Genomic DNA, 13673 nt, shown 5'->3' on the forward strand with positions numbered 1-13673 from the left:
CACATTCATAAATACTTTTAAGGCAGACAGTGAGAACTGCAATAACTAAATAAGTAGCACCATTATTGTACCATTATTTTTTCTTTTCTGTTTATACCCTCACTGCTGCTTGCTGGGAGCACTCCATAAGTCCTGCCATTTGGAGGACCACTGCTCTGAGTCAGGATGTAAGTTCATATCCTATAGCATGTCTTATACAGATTTCAGGAAATTTTCTGGGCCTTAGTAAAGTTTGATGAAAGAGCACAGCAGCCAAGGTAGACAAAGGATGAAGGAATAGGGAGTGCATAGTAAATGGATCAGATTTTGCTCGTCACTGTGGACTTACTTTTGGCAAAGTACTACATACAAAGAGTACAATTACTTAACCCTGGTTCTGCCTCTATGAGGATTCATAAGTTACAGGGGCTTATTCAAAAAGCATACTTGCATTACAGAGTCATTAGATGATATCCTGGGTGCCAGAAGAGAACTGGTAGTAACAACATGTTAATGTGGTTGAAATTAAAACAGTGTGTATTTATTAAATCCACGCTTGGTGCAGTAAAGGGAAGCACTGAGACCAGCATATTTACAGTGGGTGGAGGTGCATCAGTGTTTTGCTACTGAGGGGTGTTTACATGATTACAGCAATCACTATCATCTAATATGATCCAATCAGTGAATAAGATGATCATAATCAAATTTACTGTAATTTACTGTCCGTTGACTTTATTCATGACACAATTAAAAACACACTTTTAATTGTATATAACAGTACACAGTACTAAAAATACTAATCAGGTTTGCATGGACGCATTTGATAAGCCCTAATGAACACAAAACATTTGCATGTGACATTATGGCTCTCCATAAAGAGATATACATGTAGTAATTAAAACTAAACAAAGAAAAGCATTAACATGTATTTGAGCAGAAAGTGTATCATAGACTACGTGCAAGAGCCAGTATCTGCTAATCTTTACAAGGCAGATCAGTTGACAGTTCAGAAAAACTCAGTGAGTAAGAACGTGGCCAACTGTAAAGGTCAAAAGACTTTATTTTCCAATGATGATGTTTCTGTAGCCTTTAACGTGACACAGCTTGTTACTGTCGAAATCGACCACCAGCTTCCTCAGCCCAGAATGGGTGGGAGTGAAATAGATCTTCACCTTGGCGTCTTCCCCGGGTCCCACAGAGGAGCCAAGCCTGTTGTGTAAATGGAAGGAAGATGTTATCACAGTCCACTTATAGACATAAATATTTAGTTTTAAACAATCATTTACCACTACTCATGATACCTCTGACTATTTATGGAAGTGATGGAGATGGAACTGCACAGTTTCAACTGCTAAGCAGAAGAACTTGGCCAAACAATCCACATGAAAAAAGATCATGCAGACAAATAATCGTTCATGAAGTGAGAAACCCCAAACTGCTACAGAAGGCATATAATAATGCTATTCTCTTTGGTAAAGCTCTCCACTACTGTACCCATTTCTTCACCAGTGGGCTCTTCTCCTGACTAAATAGCTAATTCAGCCAGACATCTGGATGTTGCACCATGACCAGACTGACAAATCATAAAATAAATAGCACATATCTCCAAAATTGGAAGTCAGAGAAAGAAATATTTACATCCATTACTTTCCATTTCATCATGATGATTTTTAAAGGTCAAATATTATGCTATTTACTTGTCCTGGAAAAAAAACTCATTGAATGACTTTAAAGGATTAAATTTACAACCTTTCAGAGATGATGCATCCACCTGTCAGGTTGGCCCCCTCGATGCTGAAGCAGCAGTTTTCCAGCGGTTCTGGCAGAGGGTTTTGGAGCGTGATCTCTGCAGCCAGTTTCCGATTTTCCTTTGGTTCACCCAGGATCTGCAGAGCACAGCCACCACTAGGCTTTAGTTCATCGAAGTATCACATCACAGTTGTGTGTTCTAATACACAGATTTCCAGGCAGAGATACCCATGCACTAATGGAGGTTCGTGCCAACAGCATATTTGCTATAAGTGTTTGGGTCCATTCTGCTGCCTTGCTTTGTGTATTTTTTTGCGATACTCACTCTGACTTTGATTTCAGGGTTGTCCAGCACAATGTTCCTCACTGTCAGCATTGCCTGTCCAGTGGAGTAGTCCGACAACAGCACTGCCAGACGAATCAAGTTGTCCTCAGTAAGTTGGGCTCCGTACTTGGAGTAGTTCAGTCTTAGTGGAACTCGTCTCTCTAGAACAACACATATATAAACTCATACAATGAAATTTATCATCGTATTCTTGTAACTACCACCTTACATGGTGAGTTGGCTCACCTGCTCCTGGTGCAAGTTCAACGTTGAGCAAATCTTTAAAACCACAGTTTCCTCCCATAACACCAGTGTATGACAGAGCACAGGACCCAAACACCAGACGACACTTCTTGCTACTTTGTGTGTTGTTAGTGACTACGGCAAACACATCAAAGTCGCAGCCCTTCCTCATGTCTGATGTCACCTTTATAGTGACTTGTAGACCATCATTCTGCTTCTGGTTAAGCAGCTTGTTTTCGTGGTTAGCCTTCTTGAAAGCTTCTCGCTCTTCAGCAGATCCTGGAAGAAGCAAAAGTGTGTGACCTACTTGAAACACTTAAGGGTTTATTTATATACTCAAAGCTGATCAAGAAATCGGAATTTATAAAAGGAGTGAATTGAATTAACTTTTTTTAACCCTGCTGATGCTATCTGATGGTTAAATATTAAAATGTGAATTGGTAAGAATTATCCATCCATACATCATCTGAACCTGCTTTGTCCTGCAGTGCAGGGTCAAGGGGGGCTGGAGCCTATCCCAGCTATTTATGGGTGAGAGGCGGAGTAAACCCTGGACAGGTCACCATGCAGTCCATCACAGGGCAACATACAGACAAACAACCATTCACACTCACACCTACGGGCAATTTAGAGTCACCACAAGCACGCCTTTAAAATGTTGGTACCTTCAGGGTACTTGTAAAGATGAGTGATGTCCTCTCTGGTGTCACTGCCTACACTTTTGGTGCTGATCTTCTGGCCCACCAGAAATGTGCTGGAGACCGCCCGTGTGCTGCCGTCTTTATTCTTCATGGAATAGGAGACATCAGCGTTGACCTCTGCAAATACAAAGGGGGCATCATAGTTGAAGGTGAGCTCACCCTCCTTGATGGCCCTCAGAGGAATGGGGCCACAGCAGTACACTCCTGAGGGACAGAGAAACATGTCAGAAACAAAGACAAAGACCATTTTTATTTATTTATTTATTTACACAAGGTGTTAGTTACCTTCACTTTTCTCCTGAGGCGTGGGGTCACTGGCCTGCCAGCCATTAAAGCCAGGTTTCAGGTCAGGCCTGTTCATCCAACTCTCTACCCAGCAGTGATAATTCCTGCAGATACGATACACAGTCAGCTGGGTGACACTGCTTGTGTTATCAAGGAAGCAAGCATGAGATGCCTTCAACTTCTTTAGCAGATTTTTACATCAACTTTTTAAAAGTTTTGTTTTCACATCAGACAAATCCATCAGTGGCTGAACAGGTATCCCTACTTTATTGAACAAACGGGCCCTTCCAGTTGGCTGATTTTTGAGCAGACTAAGAACAGTAGTCTTAAAAGAGCCAAAGAGAAATCAGTTGTTTTAAATAATGTTCAAATATACAGAGGTGAAGAGTGTAAAGTTAACAAGACAACAAGATACAACAGAAAAGAAGAATCTGGAACTGTACTTTAAATAAGTTCTGACCATATCATTTCTTTGGATTTCATGAGCTCTCCATTGTCATCGATGTAGAGTTCAATCACCAGGTTGCTGTTGGTGTCATGAGCAGAGTGGTAGTTGGTGACGACACGGCAGGGGATGCCCAGGGCTCTGGAAACTGACAGGGTACAAAAAAAGCTTACTGAGAACTGCACTCCTCACAGGAAGAATGGAATGTATATCATATCTATGTGTTTACATATATGGTGTTATATTGTGTATGCTCGAGACAAATCTAGTGCATTTTGTAGAGATAGGCCCCCAAACCCAGCTCTGTCCTATCTTACCCGAGCAGGCCACTGCAGCAAACACCCAGCACTGTCCATAGCGAACAGGCTGGCAGGCTTGTGTTTCCCAGTTGCGCAGAATCTCCACACTGCCCTTCCAGAGCAGGGGACTCACACCTCCTTCATAACCACCTGTCCATTTTCCCAGCAACACACCTTGGTCATCATTGCAGTTCACCTGTCAGGAAAGGAAAATGTATTTGTACAATCTGAACTGCAGGAGAAAAAAAAGAGAAAAGAGATAACACTGGGGGCATACCATGGCACTCAGCACCCGGGACACATAGATAGGATTTCTTCTCCCTGAGTAGTCTTTGCCAGGATTCCTCAGACATTTAGGATTCATATCCAGAATCCTCAGACAGATATCCAGAATTCCACTTTCAAACTGTATCAAAAAGAGAGAGAAAGATCAAGACGCTGATTAGTTATTGGTCAGTGTTGTAATAGTGTCCAGTTAGAAGCCCTTTTAGCACAGCCTGTGTCTCAACAGGTGCTAAAGGGCACTTAGATTTCATCAAACAAACTAATGCAATTTATACATACATTAAATACCTCCTGTGTGTTTTCAACAAAAAATGTTTCTTCAGTAATGCAACACATCCTAATCATAAGATGATAGCTTCCTGTTATCAGCATGACTGAAACTCCTTCACCACCCATGATGGCATAATGCTGGCTCCTCTCATGACCTGTGTGTTTGGTGATGTGAGGCTGACAGTGTCAATGTTGGTGTTGGTACCTGGCCAAAGTTCCAGGGTGTTGGTATCTGATACTTGTTGCTGCCTTGAAAGATGATTCCATCCTGTGCCAACACGTACTCTTCCAAACTCTGCTCATCATCCATATATACTGTATCCGCTGTTACCAAGAGACATCACAAACAATTATTTTATCCCAATGTTTGATAGAGATGCAGAGTACATTTGCTTACCTGCATAACAAAATTTTCCCACAAGGATTAATAAAGTAATTCTTAATCTTAATCTTAATCTTAATAAGGGTTTAATTTTAGAGGCACTGAATGTTGTATAGTAATAATTGCCTTTCTAATATATTTTATATACTTTAAATAAATGATTTTTTTGCATTATCTGTCATATTTTCCAGAAACAAAATTTTATAAAAAAAAAAAATTTAATATTTAAATTTCTGAGCACATGTCTCACACTCATGTCTGTGTTTAGAAACAACTGACAAACTACCATCAGGATACCCGTACATAACCGTAACTGGACAGCTCTGATCTGAAACCTGCCCTGGGTATGAAACATGACCATCAAAGAGCAATCTATCTATACACGACCACACTGCATGACAGCTTGACATATGGTGTGTTTACTCACCTGGGCACCAGGGGTTAAAGAGCAGAATAAACTCAATCCTCCCTGACTGGCCCAGTGTCAGGGTGTAGCGCCCTATGGGTGCATCCGGTGCGGAGCAGATGGTCAGGGCCACCATGTCTCCTGGGGGACTGGTGACAGCGGCACTCCAGCGGGAAGTGTCAATGTTGGCAGACAAACCAAATGAGGCCCTGGTACCATACTGCTCCGAGGGCTGAGGACCTGCATGTAACAGTAAATCTTAGTGAAGTCTTAGTGAAGCACTTGTAAGCAGTTTTCCCATGTCTGGATAAATTCACTTCAAACATCTCTGAAATCTTTCCTTAATCGAGCATAGCATAATTGTACTACGTAACAGCTTGCTAATTTCTTTGAGTTCTGGTAAGTTACATAAACTTTAAAACTATTTGTGCTCACTTTAGCGTAACCCTTTAATATATTGTGCTCAATAGAGCCAAATAAAGCAAAGGACACATTTCCTTTGCACTGATGAAGGTTTCAACTCAAGTCCAGAGATCTTTTAAACGTTCACAGTGTTATCTTTGATTATACACATGCTTCCCTGTTGGCAAGCAACATTTCCTCTTTAAAGAGTTGCAACAGTTGCCTTATCACACTCTTCACAAGACGTTGATCCAAATAAAGACAAAAAGGAGACAGAGAGTTTTCAGTGTTTGTATGCTGAAGATAAACACAGATAAAGTGTGTTAATCTGCTAACAAAAACAGTCAAGTTCACTGGCCCCAGCTAAACCATGAGGGAAGACAAAAGGTTAACAATGGAAAACACAGCATAATATCTCATGACTACTGTAAGTACACTTTGTATCAAAGCCAATAGCAGTATCAACTGTGAGTGTAAAAGGGAAATAACTTCCCTTCCCTTTCCATTAACATTCCCGCTCCTCTTTGAGAAGGTAACAATGCCAGCAGGAACACACACTGTAGTAGGTTGTCCCAGTGTCCCTGATCTCCTGCAGCACAGGGCCTTCATTATTCACATTATTCACACCTTTCATGTAATGGTTATTAGTTCTTTTACTTCAGATTTTTTTTGTCATTTTGTGCAAATGACTTGTACACTAGCAGAATTATCTGAAAGCAACAAGAATTAGTCAAAAGACGAAAAGAGAGGCACCTGTTTCTACAACACAGTCAAGAGAGCTGAGTCCATGCTGGTGGGATCCAGAGCGAAGGTACAGGCTGATTGTGAATGACTGGCCTCTCCTCACAATGAGACGATCCACCCCGTTGAGATCAGTGCGATGGTCGGTGTTGTTAAACAGACACTCCAGGTTCCAGCGTTCAATGTCCAGAGCTGAAAAGAAGAAGAAAAAAATACAAAACTCAACATCTGCATTAGCTCATCAGTCATTGTGTTCTTTTCTTATTGCTCTATAGAAAGAAATTATATTTGATAGAGCATTTAAAATGGCACAACAAAGGACCAGCTGTGAAACCGGTTTTTATGATGAATTAACCAGAAAAACACAGTTAAGCATGTCTGGATGTCTTTATTTTGCAGCTGCAATAAAGACTTTTATTTTCCATTTTATATCCACATTCCTGAATGTTTGTGAAGGTTCAACCTGCCACTGAGACGGGGACTGTTACTTATTTCATTGTCAGATCATTTTGTTTGACAAGTCTGTGAGTTTAACAGGAAGTAAACACAGACAGTCACTCCCTGCATGCTGCCACTCCTTCTCTCCAGGGTCTGATGTGACTAAGAGAATCCTACCCACTGACTTCCTCCTCGACAACATCTCCACTGTCCTCCAGCTTTCACTGCATATGCTGCATATCAGCCTCTTCACATATATGGTTTGCCTTGAGCTAAAACTCTTTCTGCTGTTTCACAAAGTGTCAGGATCATTCTTTGGTATGTGTCACGCCTTTGATGTTTTACTGAGCTTTACCTCAGTCCAGAGTGCCTACAGCTGAAACAGCACTCAGAGGTTTAGTCTGTGCACACTCTCAAGCCAAAACATTTAATCACTGAAAAACCATTGCACTGCTGCACTATTGTTAAACACTTTACTCACAGACCATCTGGAGAAAAAAAAGGTTCACTGTAAAGGCAAAAGAATCCAATAAAACACATCTTCAACCTGAATGTGAAGGCAATTACTTAGATTAATAACAGATGACCATCTTTGACTCAAAACCCTCAGAAACAACAAAATAATGGTGCGCTGGGAGACTTTCTTTCAGGACACTGCTGCAGGAAAGGCTTTTGATTTCTTTCCAAACATGCAGTGCAACCCAATGTGTTGTTTAAACTGAAGCAGTTGTGCTATGCCAGATGTTATGCATGTGTAGTCTAAGGCAAAACTACCTACATGTCTGCAGTTTGTACGCTGGAGAGTTACACAAGTTGTAGTCTTGTCCCTCCTCCTTCACTGACCTCTCACCGCACACACCCCCACCTCACTCCCTCTCTACCAGACATGACCCACACCACAAAGAGACTTTCTCACACAAGCTACACTCAGGCCAGTGTGAGCCTTATAAGGAAATTAAAACAAAATCCAGCTTGTCACCACTGTAGCTGGTACAGCAAACACTATTTTAACCCTGGAAGAATAAATATGCAAACACCCTGGAGTAAAAGAACATTCAGTCTTTCAGGTAACACCCAGGGTGACTTCAGGTGTCCATCACAAGCACCTTCAACTTCAAATGAATGCTCTGTGCATGTGGAAAACCAGTGTCACACCAATTTATCAGAAGAACATTCATTCTACAGTGCACTGGTGTGAAGATGCCCAACGATGTTTATCCTGTTTTATAATGACACTAATTTCCACAGCTACCCTAATGACTATTGTCATCAAAGTTTTAGTTTCTTAAATATTTGTGTCATGCAAAAGCATAAAACAGCAATGTTTTGAATTTCTTTATAGGGTCATAAAACAAACTATGTGTAGTGTCTGTGTGTGCCTATAAAGATAGCAGCAGTTAAATAGTGGAAGCTCCAGCTGCTCTCAGCTGCTATTATAAGTGTTAAGGTCCCAGGACAGCAATCATTTGCTCAGACATGAGGGTGGAACATTTTTAGAACCTCCAGCACTGTGATGGCTGCAGGAGTGATAATACCCGAAGGCTGTTATAACTACAGCCTGCAGCATGCTGGATGACAACAGGAACATGAAAAGGGAAAGTTTGACCTCCTACACACCGGACTGAACACCATGTGAATGTACAGATACACATACACATTAGAAATAATGGGAGGAAAATGTTTTGGTAATTAAATGTATTACAGTATGAGATAATCACATTATTATAACTCACCTTGTGCCATGTCTCCTGCTGTGCTCTTTAAATGCAGTATGTTTTCAGTCAGTCTTCTCCTCAGAGTGGAAAGTTGTGTCTCTCTGCTGCTACCTCGTCTTATTTGTAGTTCTCCTCATGGTAAGTGTGGGCGTGACAGGACCTTCCCCCCGAGCAGAAAAAAAAGGCTAGAAGTACACACACACACACACACACACACACACACTCACAGAAGCACATATACACACACTGCACTGTTACTTAAGTACATCATCCTGTGATTCATTACACATCATATGTCAGTATGTCAGTGTAGTATGTGGACTTGACAGAATTATGAGCCCAGAGCAAGAAGGGAGTTAAAATATTAATGCAGTTATTTATTAATCTAGATTTAGATTTTTTTTTTATTAATACACGTGACGTATATGCATGGTAGAATGGTCTTAAAGGTATGATCTGTAATCTTTTTAAATAAATCTTAAATACATTAATAAAACTTTCAAAAAGTAAACTAACAGAGCATGTGAAAACTGTAATTCTCATGCCATGCCTCAAACCTCTATCCATCCATCCATCCATCTTCTACCGCTTATCCGGGGCCGGGTCGCGGGGGCAGCAGTCTAAGCAGGGACACCCAAACTTCCCTCTCACCAGACACTTCCTCCAGCTCCTCTGGGGGAATCCCGAGGCGTTCCCAGGCCAGCCGAGAGACATAGTCTCTCCACCGCGTCCTGGGTCTTCCCCGGGGCCTCCTCCCAGTGGGACATGCCCGGAACACCTCCCCAGGGAGGCGTCCAGGAGGCATCCGAACCAGATGCCCGAGCCACCTCAGCTGGCTCCTCTCGATGTGGAGGAGCAGCGGCTCTACTCCGAACTCCTCTCGGGTGACTGAGCTTCTCACCCTATCTCTAAGGGAGCGCCCAGCCACCCTTCGAAGGAAACTCATTTCGGCCGCCTGTATTCGCGATCTCGTTCTTTCGGTCACTACCCAAAGCTCATGACCATAGGTGAGGGTAGGAACGTAGATTGACCGGTAAATCGAGAGCCTCGCCTTCCGGCTCAGCTCCTTCTTCACCACAACAGACCGGTACAGCGACCGCATTACTGCGGAAGCTGCACCGATCCGTCTGTCAATCTCCCGCTCCATTTTCCCCTCACTCGTGAACGAGACCCCGAGACACACAAACTCCTCCACTTGGGGCAGGAGCTCTCCTCCGACCCAGAGAGGACAGACTACCTTTTTCCGGTCGAGAACCATGGCCTCAGACTTGGAGGTGCTGATTCTCATCCCAGCCGCTTCACACTCGGCTGCAAACCGTCCCAGTGCACACTGGAGGTCCCGGCTCGATGAAGCCAACAGGACAACATCATCTGCAAAAAGCAGAGATGAAATCCTATGGTTCCCGAACCAGATCCCCTCCGGTCCCTCGCTGCGCCTAGAAATTCTGTCCATAAAAATTATGAACAGAACCGGTGACAAAGGGCAGCCCTGCCGGAGTCCAACATGCACTGGGAACAGGTCTGACTTACTGCCGGCAATACGAACCAAACTCCTGCTCCGGCCATACAGGGACCTAACGGCCCTCAGCAGAGGGCCACGGACCCCATACTCCCAGAGCACCTCCCACAAGATGCCGCGAGGGACACGGTCGAACGCCTTCTCCAAGTCCACAAAACACATGTGGACTGGTTGGGCGAACTCCCATGAACCCTCCAGCACCCTGCGGAGGGTATAGAGCTGGTCCAGTGTTCCGCGGCCAGGACGAAAACCACATTGCTCCTCCTTAATCCGAGGTTCGACTATAGGCCTAATTCTCCTCTCCAGTACCCTGGCGTAGACTTTCCCAGGGAGGCTGAGGAGTGTGATCCCCCTGTAGTTGGAGCACACCCTCCGGTCCCCCTTTTTAAAAAGAGGGACCACCACCCCGGTCTGCCAGTCCAGCGGCACTGCCCCCGATTGCCACGCGATGTTGCAGAGGCGTGTCAACCAAGACAGCCCCACAACATCCAGAGACTTAAGGTACCCAGGGCGAATCTCATCCACCCCCGGTGCCTTGCCGCCGGGGAGCTTTTTGACTACCTCGGCAACTTCAGCACAGGTGATGAACGAGTCCACCACTGAGTCATCAGCCTCCGCTTCCATAATGGAAGGCGTGTTGGTGGGATTGAGGAGGCCCTCAAAGTACTCTTTCCACCGTCCAACCACCCCCTCAGTCGAGGTCAACAGCTCCCCACCTCCACTGAATACAGTGTTGGCAGAGTACTGCTTCCCCCTCCTGAGGCGCCGGACGGTTTGCCAGAATCTCTTTGAGGCTGACCGATAGTCCTCCTCCATGGCCTCCCCGAACTCCTCCCAGGCCCGAGTTTTTGCCTCTACAACTGCCCTTGCTGCAGCACGCTTGGCCTGCCGATACCTATCAGCTGCTTCAGGAGTCCCACAAGCCAACCAGGCCCGATAGGACTCCTTCTTCAGCTTGACGGCATCCTGACCTCCGGTGTCCACCACCGGGTCCGGGGATTGCCGCCACGACAGGCACCAGAGGCCTTGCGGCCGCAGCTTCAGACTGCTGCATCGACAATGGAGGTGGAAAACATAGTCCACTCCGACTCAATGTCTCCAGCCTCCCTCGGAATCTGGGTGAAGCTCTCCCGGAGGTGGGAGTTGAAGATCTCCCTAGCGGAGGGTTCGGCCAAACGCTCCCAGCAGACCCGCACAGTACGTTTGGGCCTGCCGGGCCCGTCCAGCCTCTTCCCCCGCCAACGGATCCAACTCACCACCAGGTAGTGATCAGTTGACAGCTCAGCCCCTCTCTTCACCCGAGTGTCCAAAACACAAGGTCGAAGGTCGGCTGACACGATTACAAAATCGATCATCGACCTCCGGCCTAGGGTGTCCTGGTGCCAGGTGCACCGATGGACAACCTTGTGCTCGAACATGGTGTTCGTTATGGACAAACCATGCCCAGCACAGAAGTCCAATAACAAAACACCACTCGGGTTCAGATCGGGGAGGCCGTTCCTCCCAATCACGCCTCTCCAGGTGTTACTGTCACTGCCCACGTGGGCGTTGAAGTCTCCCAGCAAGATGACAGAGTCCCCGGTTGGGGTGCCATCCAGCACCCCTCCCAGAGACTGTAAGAAGGTCAAGTACTCTACACTGCTGTTCGGCGCATACGCCGAAACCACAGTGAGAGACCTCTCCCCAACCCAGAGGCGCAGGGAGGCGACCCTCTCACATACTGGGGAAAACTCCAACACATGGCAGCTAAGCTGTGGGGCTATAAGCAAGCCCACACCAGCCCGCCGCCTCTCACCATGGGCAACTCCAGAATAGAAGAGAGTCCAACCCCTCTCAAGGAGTTGAGTTCCAGAACCCAAGCTGTGCGTGGAGGCGAGCCCGACTATATCTAGTCGGTACCGCTCGGCCTCCCGCACAAGCTCAGGCTCCTTCCCCCCCAGCGAGGTGACATTCCATGTCCCCAGAGCCAGTTTCTGTGTCCGGTGATCAGGTCGCCGAGGCCCCCGCCTTCGACTGCCACCCAATCCACTCTGCACCGGCCCCTTACGGTGAGGGGTGAGAGGTGAAATACCTCTATGTATTGTGTATTTATTGTACTGTTTTGGGCAGACTTATTCTTTGTTTTGTATTTAGCTTGAGTTGTGTTTTTTCTGTTTGGAAAATTTTAGAATTTTGTATTTTAAACATTTAAATATGTATTTTCTCTACTTGTTTGTATGTTTCTTAGTTCCTGGTACTTCCTGTTTTATTTTGGTATTTGAGTATCCTTGTGTGTATCATTTCATTTTACTTCCTGTCTTTTTGCCACATTGTGATGCCCTTCCTGCATTGTTTTCACCTGTGTCTTTTATCCTGGTGTATTCAGTCCCCTGTGTCAGGTCATTTTCACCTTGTTCTCAGGTTAGTTTGTGTCTTTTGTTTGTTGCTCCGTCAGTTCTCCTGTAGGTTTTGTTAGTTCTACTAGATTTTCCATTTAAACCTTTATTTAATCAAAGCTTGCTTTTTATTTATTGTATATGTTGGGTCCTGCCTCATACAAACATTAACACTTCCCAGCCTGTCTTTAGATTAACATAACTGTAAGGTATACTGCAGAGGTACTTCAACTGTAGTTTGATGCTAAAACTTTTGTACATTTATTTAAGCAGAATTTTGTCCTACTTGTTCCACTGAACTCTTGTCACTGCTGATGAAGTCACGACTGTTTGTAGTAACCCTTACTTCACATCACAAAGACATTTTGGGTTTTATGATGAGGTAACACAGGTCAAAAGGGCATATTGTAAAACTGCTTCAGAGATTATTTGCACAAGAGTTGTGGCTTCTACTTTGTAAAAGAAAAAACGTCTATAGTGCTCTCTTGCTTCAGGGTTGAAAACCATGTCAGGAATGAAAAGAAGTTGACTAAATGTCTTTGTCAGAGCAAATGCTTTTTTTAAACAGACTGGTATGACTGCTGGACAGTTTGCTGGTAATAGTACTGAGTTATATAGAACACCAACTTAAAACAGATCCTATAAATATAAAACAAAAGATGAGGCAGCAATGTATTTGGCTCCAAATCAGGTTTTAAAAGTCAAACAAAGGTCACTGATGTTTAATGAAGTGGGTGATTGTACCACAGGTAACTTTAGAAAACATTTTAAATGTTAAAAGTTGGTTTTAGGGATGTGAGATTTATCTTTAACACAGAGGAAGGAGCATTTTTCCCTTTATTATTATTTAGTAAAAATATCTGGTGTTGGTTGTGTACATAAACACGGAGTCTACTCTGAAAGTCTGACCAGGTGACATAAAGCGTGACATCTGGAGGATTCTAGGACTGTTGTTCAAACTACAAATCCATACATTTGTCCCACATTGATTTCATTGTGATTTTCCTGCTTATACAGGCTGAAGACACTTCATAGAAATCACAGCACATGGAGGTGAAGTTGTCAGCGCTGTGGGTAAGTCTGTTTGTGGAAGAAGATGCAAAGAAGCAAACAT

At 44.2% G+C, this 13673-nt stretch overlaps 1 protein-coding gene across 1 annotated transcript; it reads right to left on the reverse strand.

Annotated features, from left to right (window-relative positions):
• Positions 1-689: 689 nt before the first annotated feature.
• Positions 690-8792, reverse strand: tgm2b (transglutaminase 2b). The gene is made up of 13 exons (XM_028407206.1): positions 8684-8792; positions 6525-6704; positions 5391-5609; positions 4787-4905; positions 4304-4432; positions 4045-4222; positions 3743-3875; positions 3283-3386; positions 2962-3201; positions 2300-2575; positions 2054-2214; positions 1729-1865; positions 690-1188 (listed from the first exon to the last, which is right to left on the reverse strand). The coding sequence occupies exons 1-13, from the start codon at positions 8691-8693 to the stop codon at positions 1038-1040; spliced, it is 2037 nt and encodes a 678-aa protein (XP_028263007.1). The 5' UTR covers positions 8694-8792; the 3' UTR covers positions 690-1037.
• Between the last annotated feature and the right edge of the window lie 4881 nt (positions 8793-13673).

The sequence above is a fragment of the Parambassis ranga genome, chromosome 5 (genome assembly GCF_900634625.1).
Source record: "Parambassis ranga chromosome 5, fParRan2.1, whole genome shotgun sequence".
NCBI lineage: Eukaryota > Metazoa > Chordata > Actinopteri > Ambassidae > Parambassis > Parambassis ranga.

Bases quoted from the DNA above. Each gene is read 5' to 3' on its own strand.
- tgm2b (XM_028407206.1), bottom strand. The intron at 2,215-2,299 runs GTGAGCCAACTC...GTGTTGTTCTAG, and splicing joins TGAACTTGCACCAGGAGCAG to AGAGACGAGTTCCACTAAGA. The intron at 1,866-2,053 runs GTGAGTATCGCA...TGTGCTCTGCAG, and splicing joins ACCCTGAAATCAAAGTCAGA to ATCCTGGGTGAACCAAAGGA.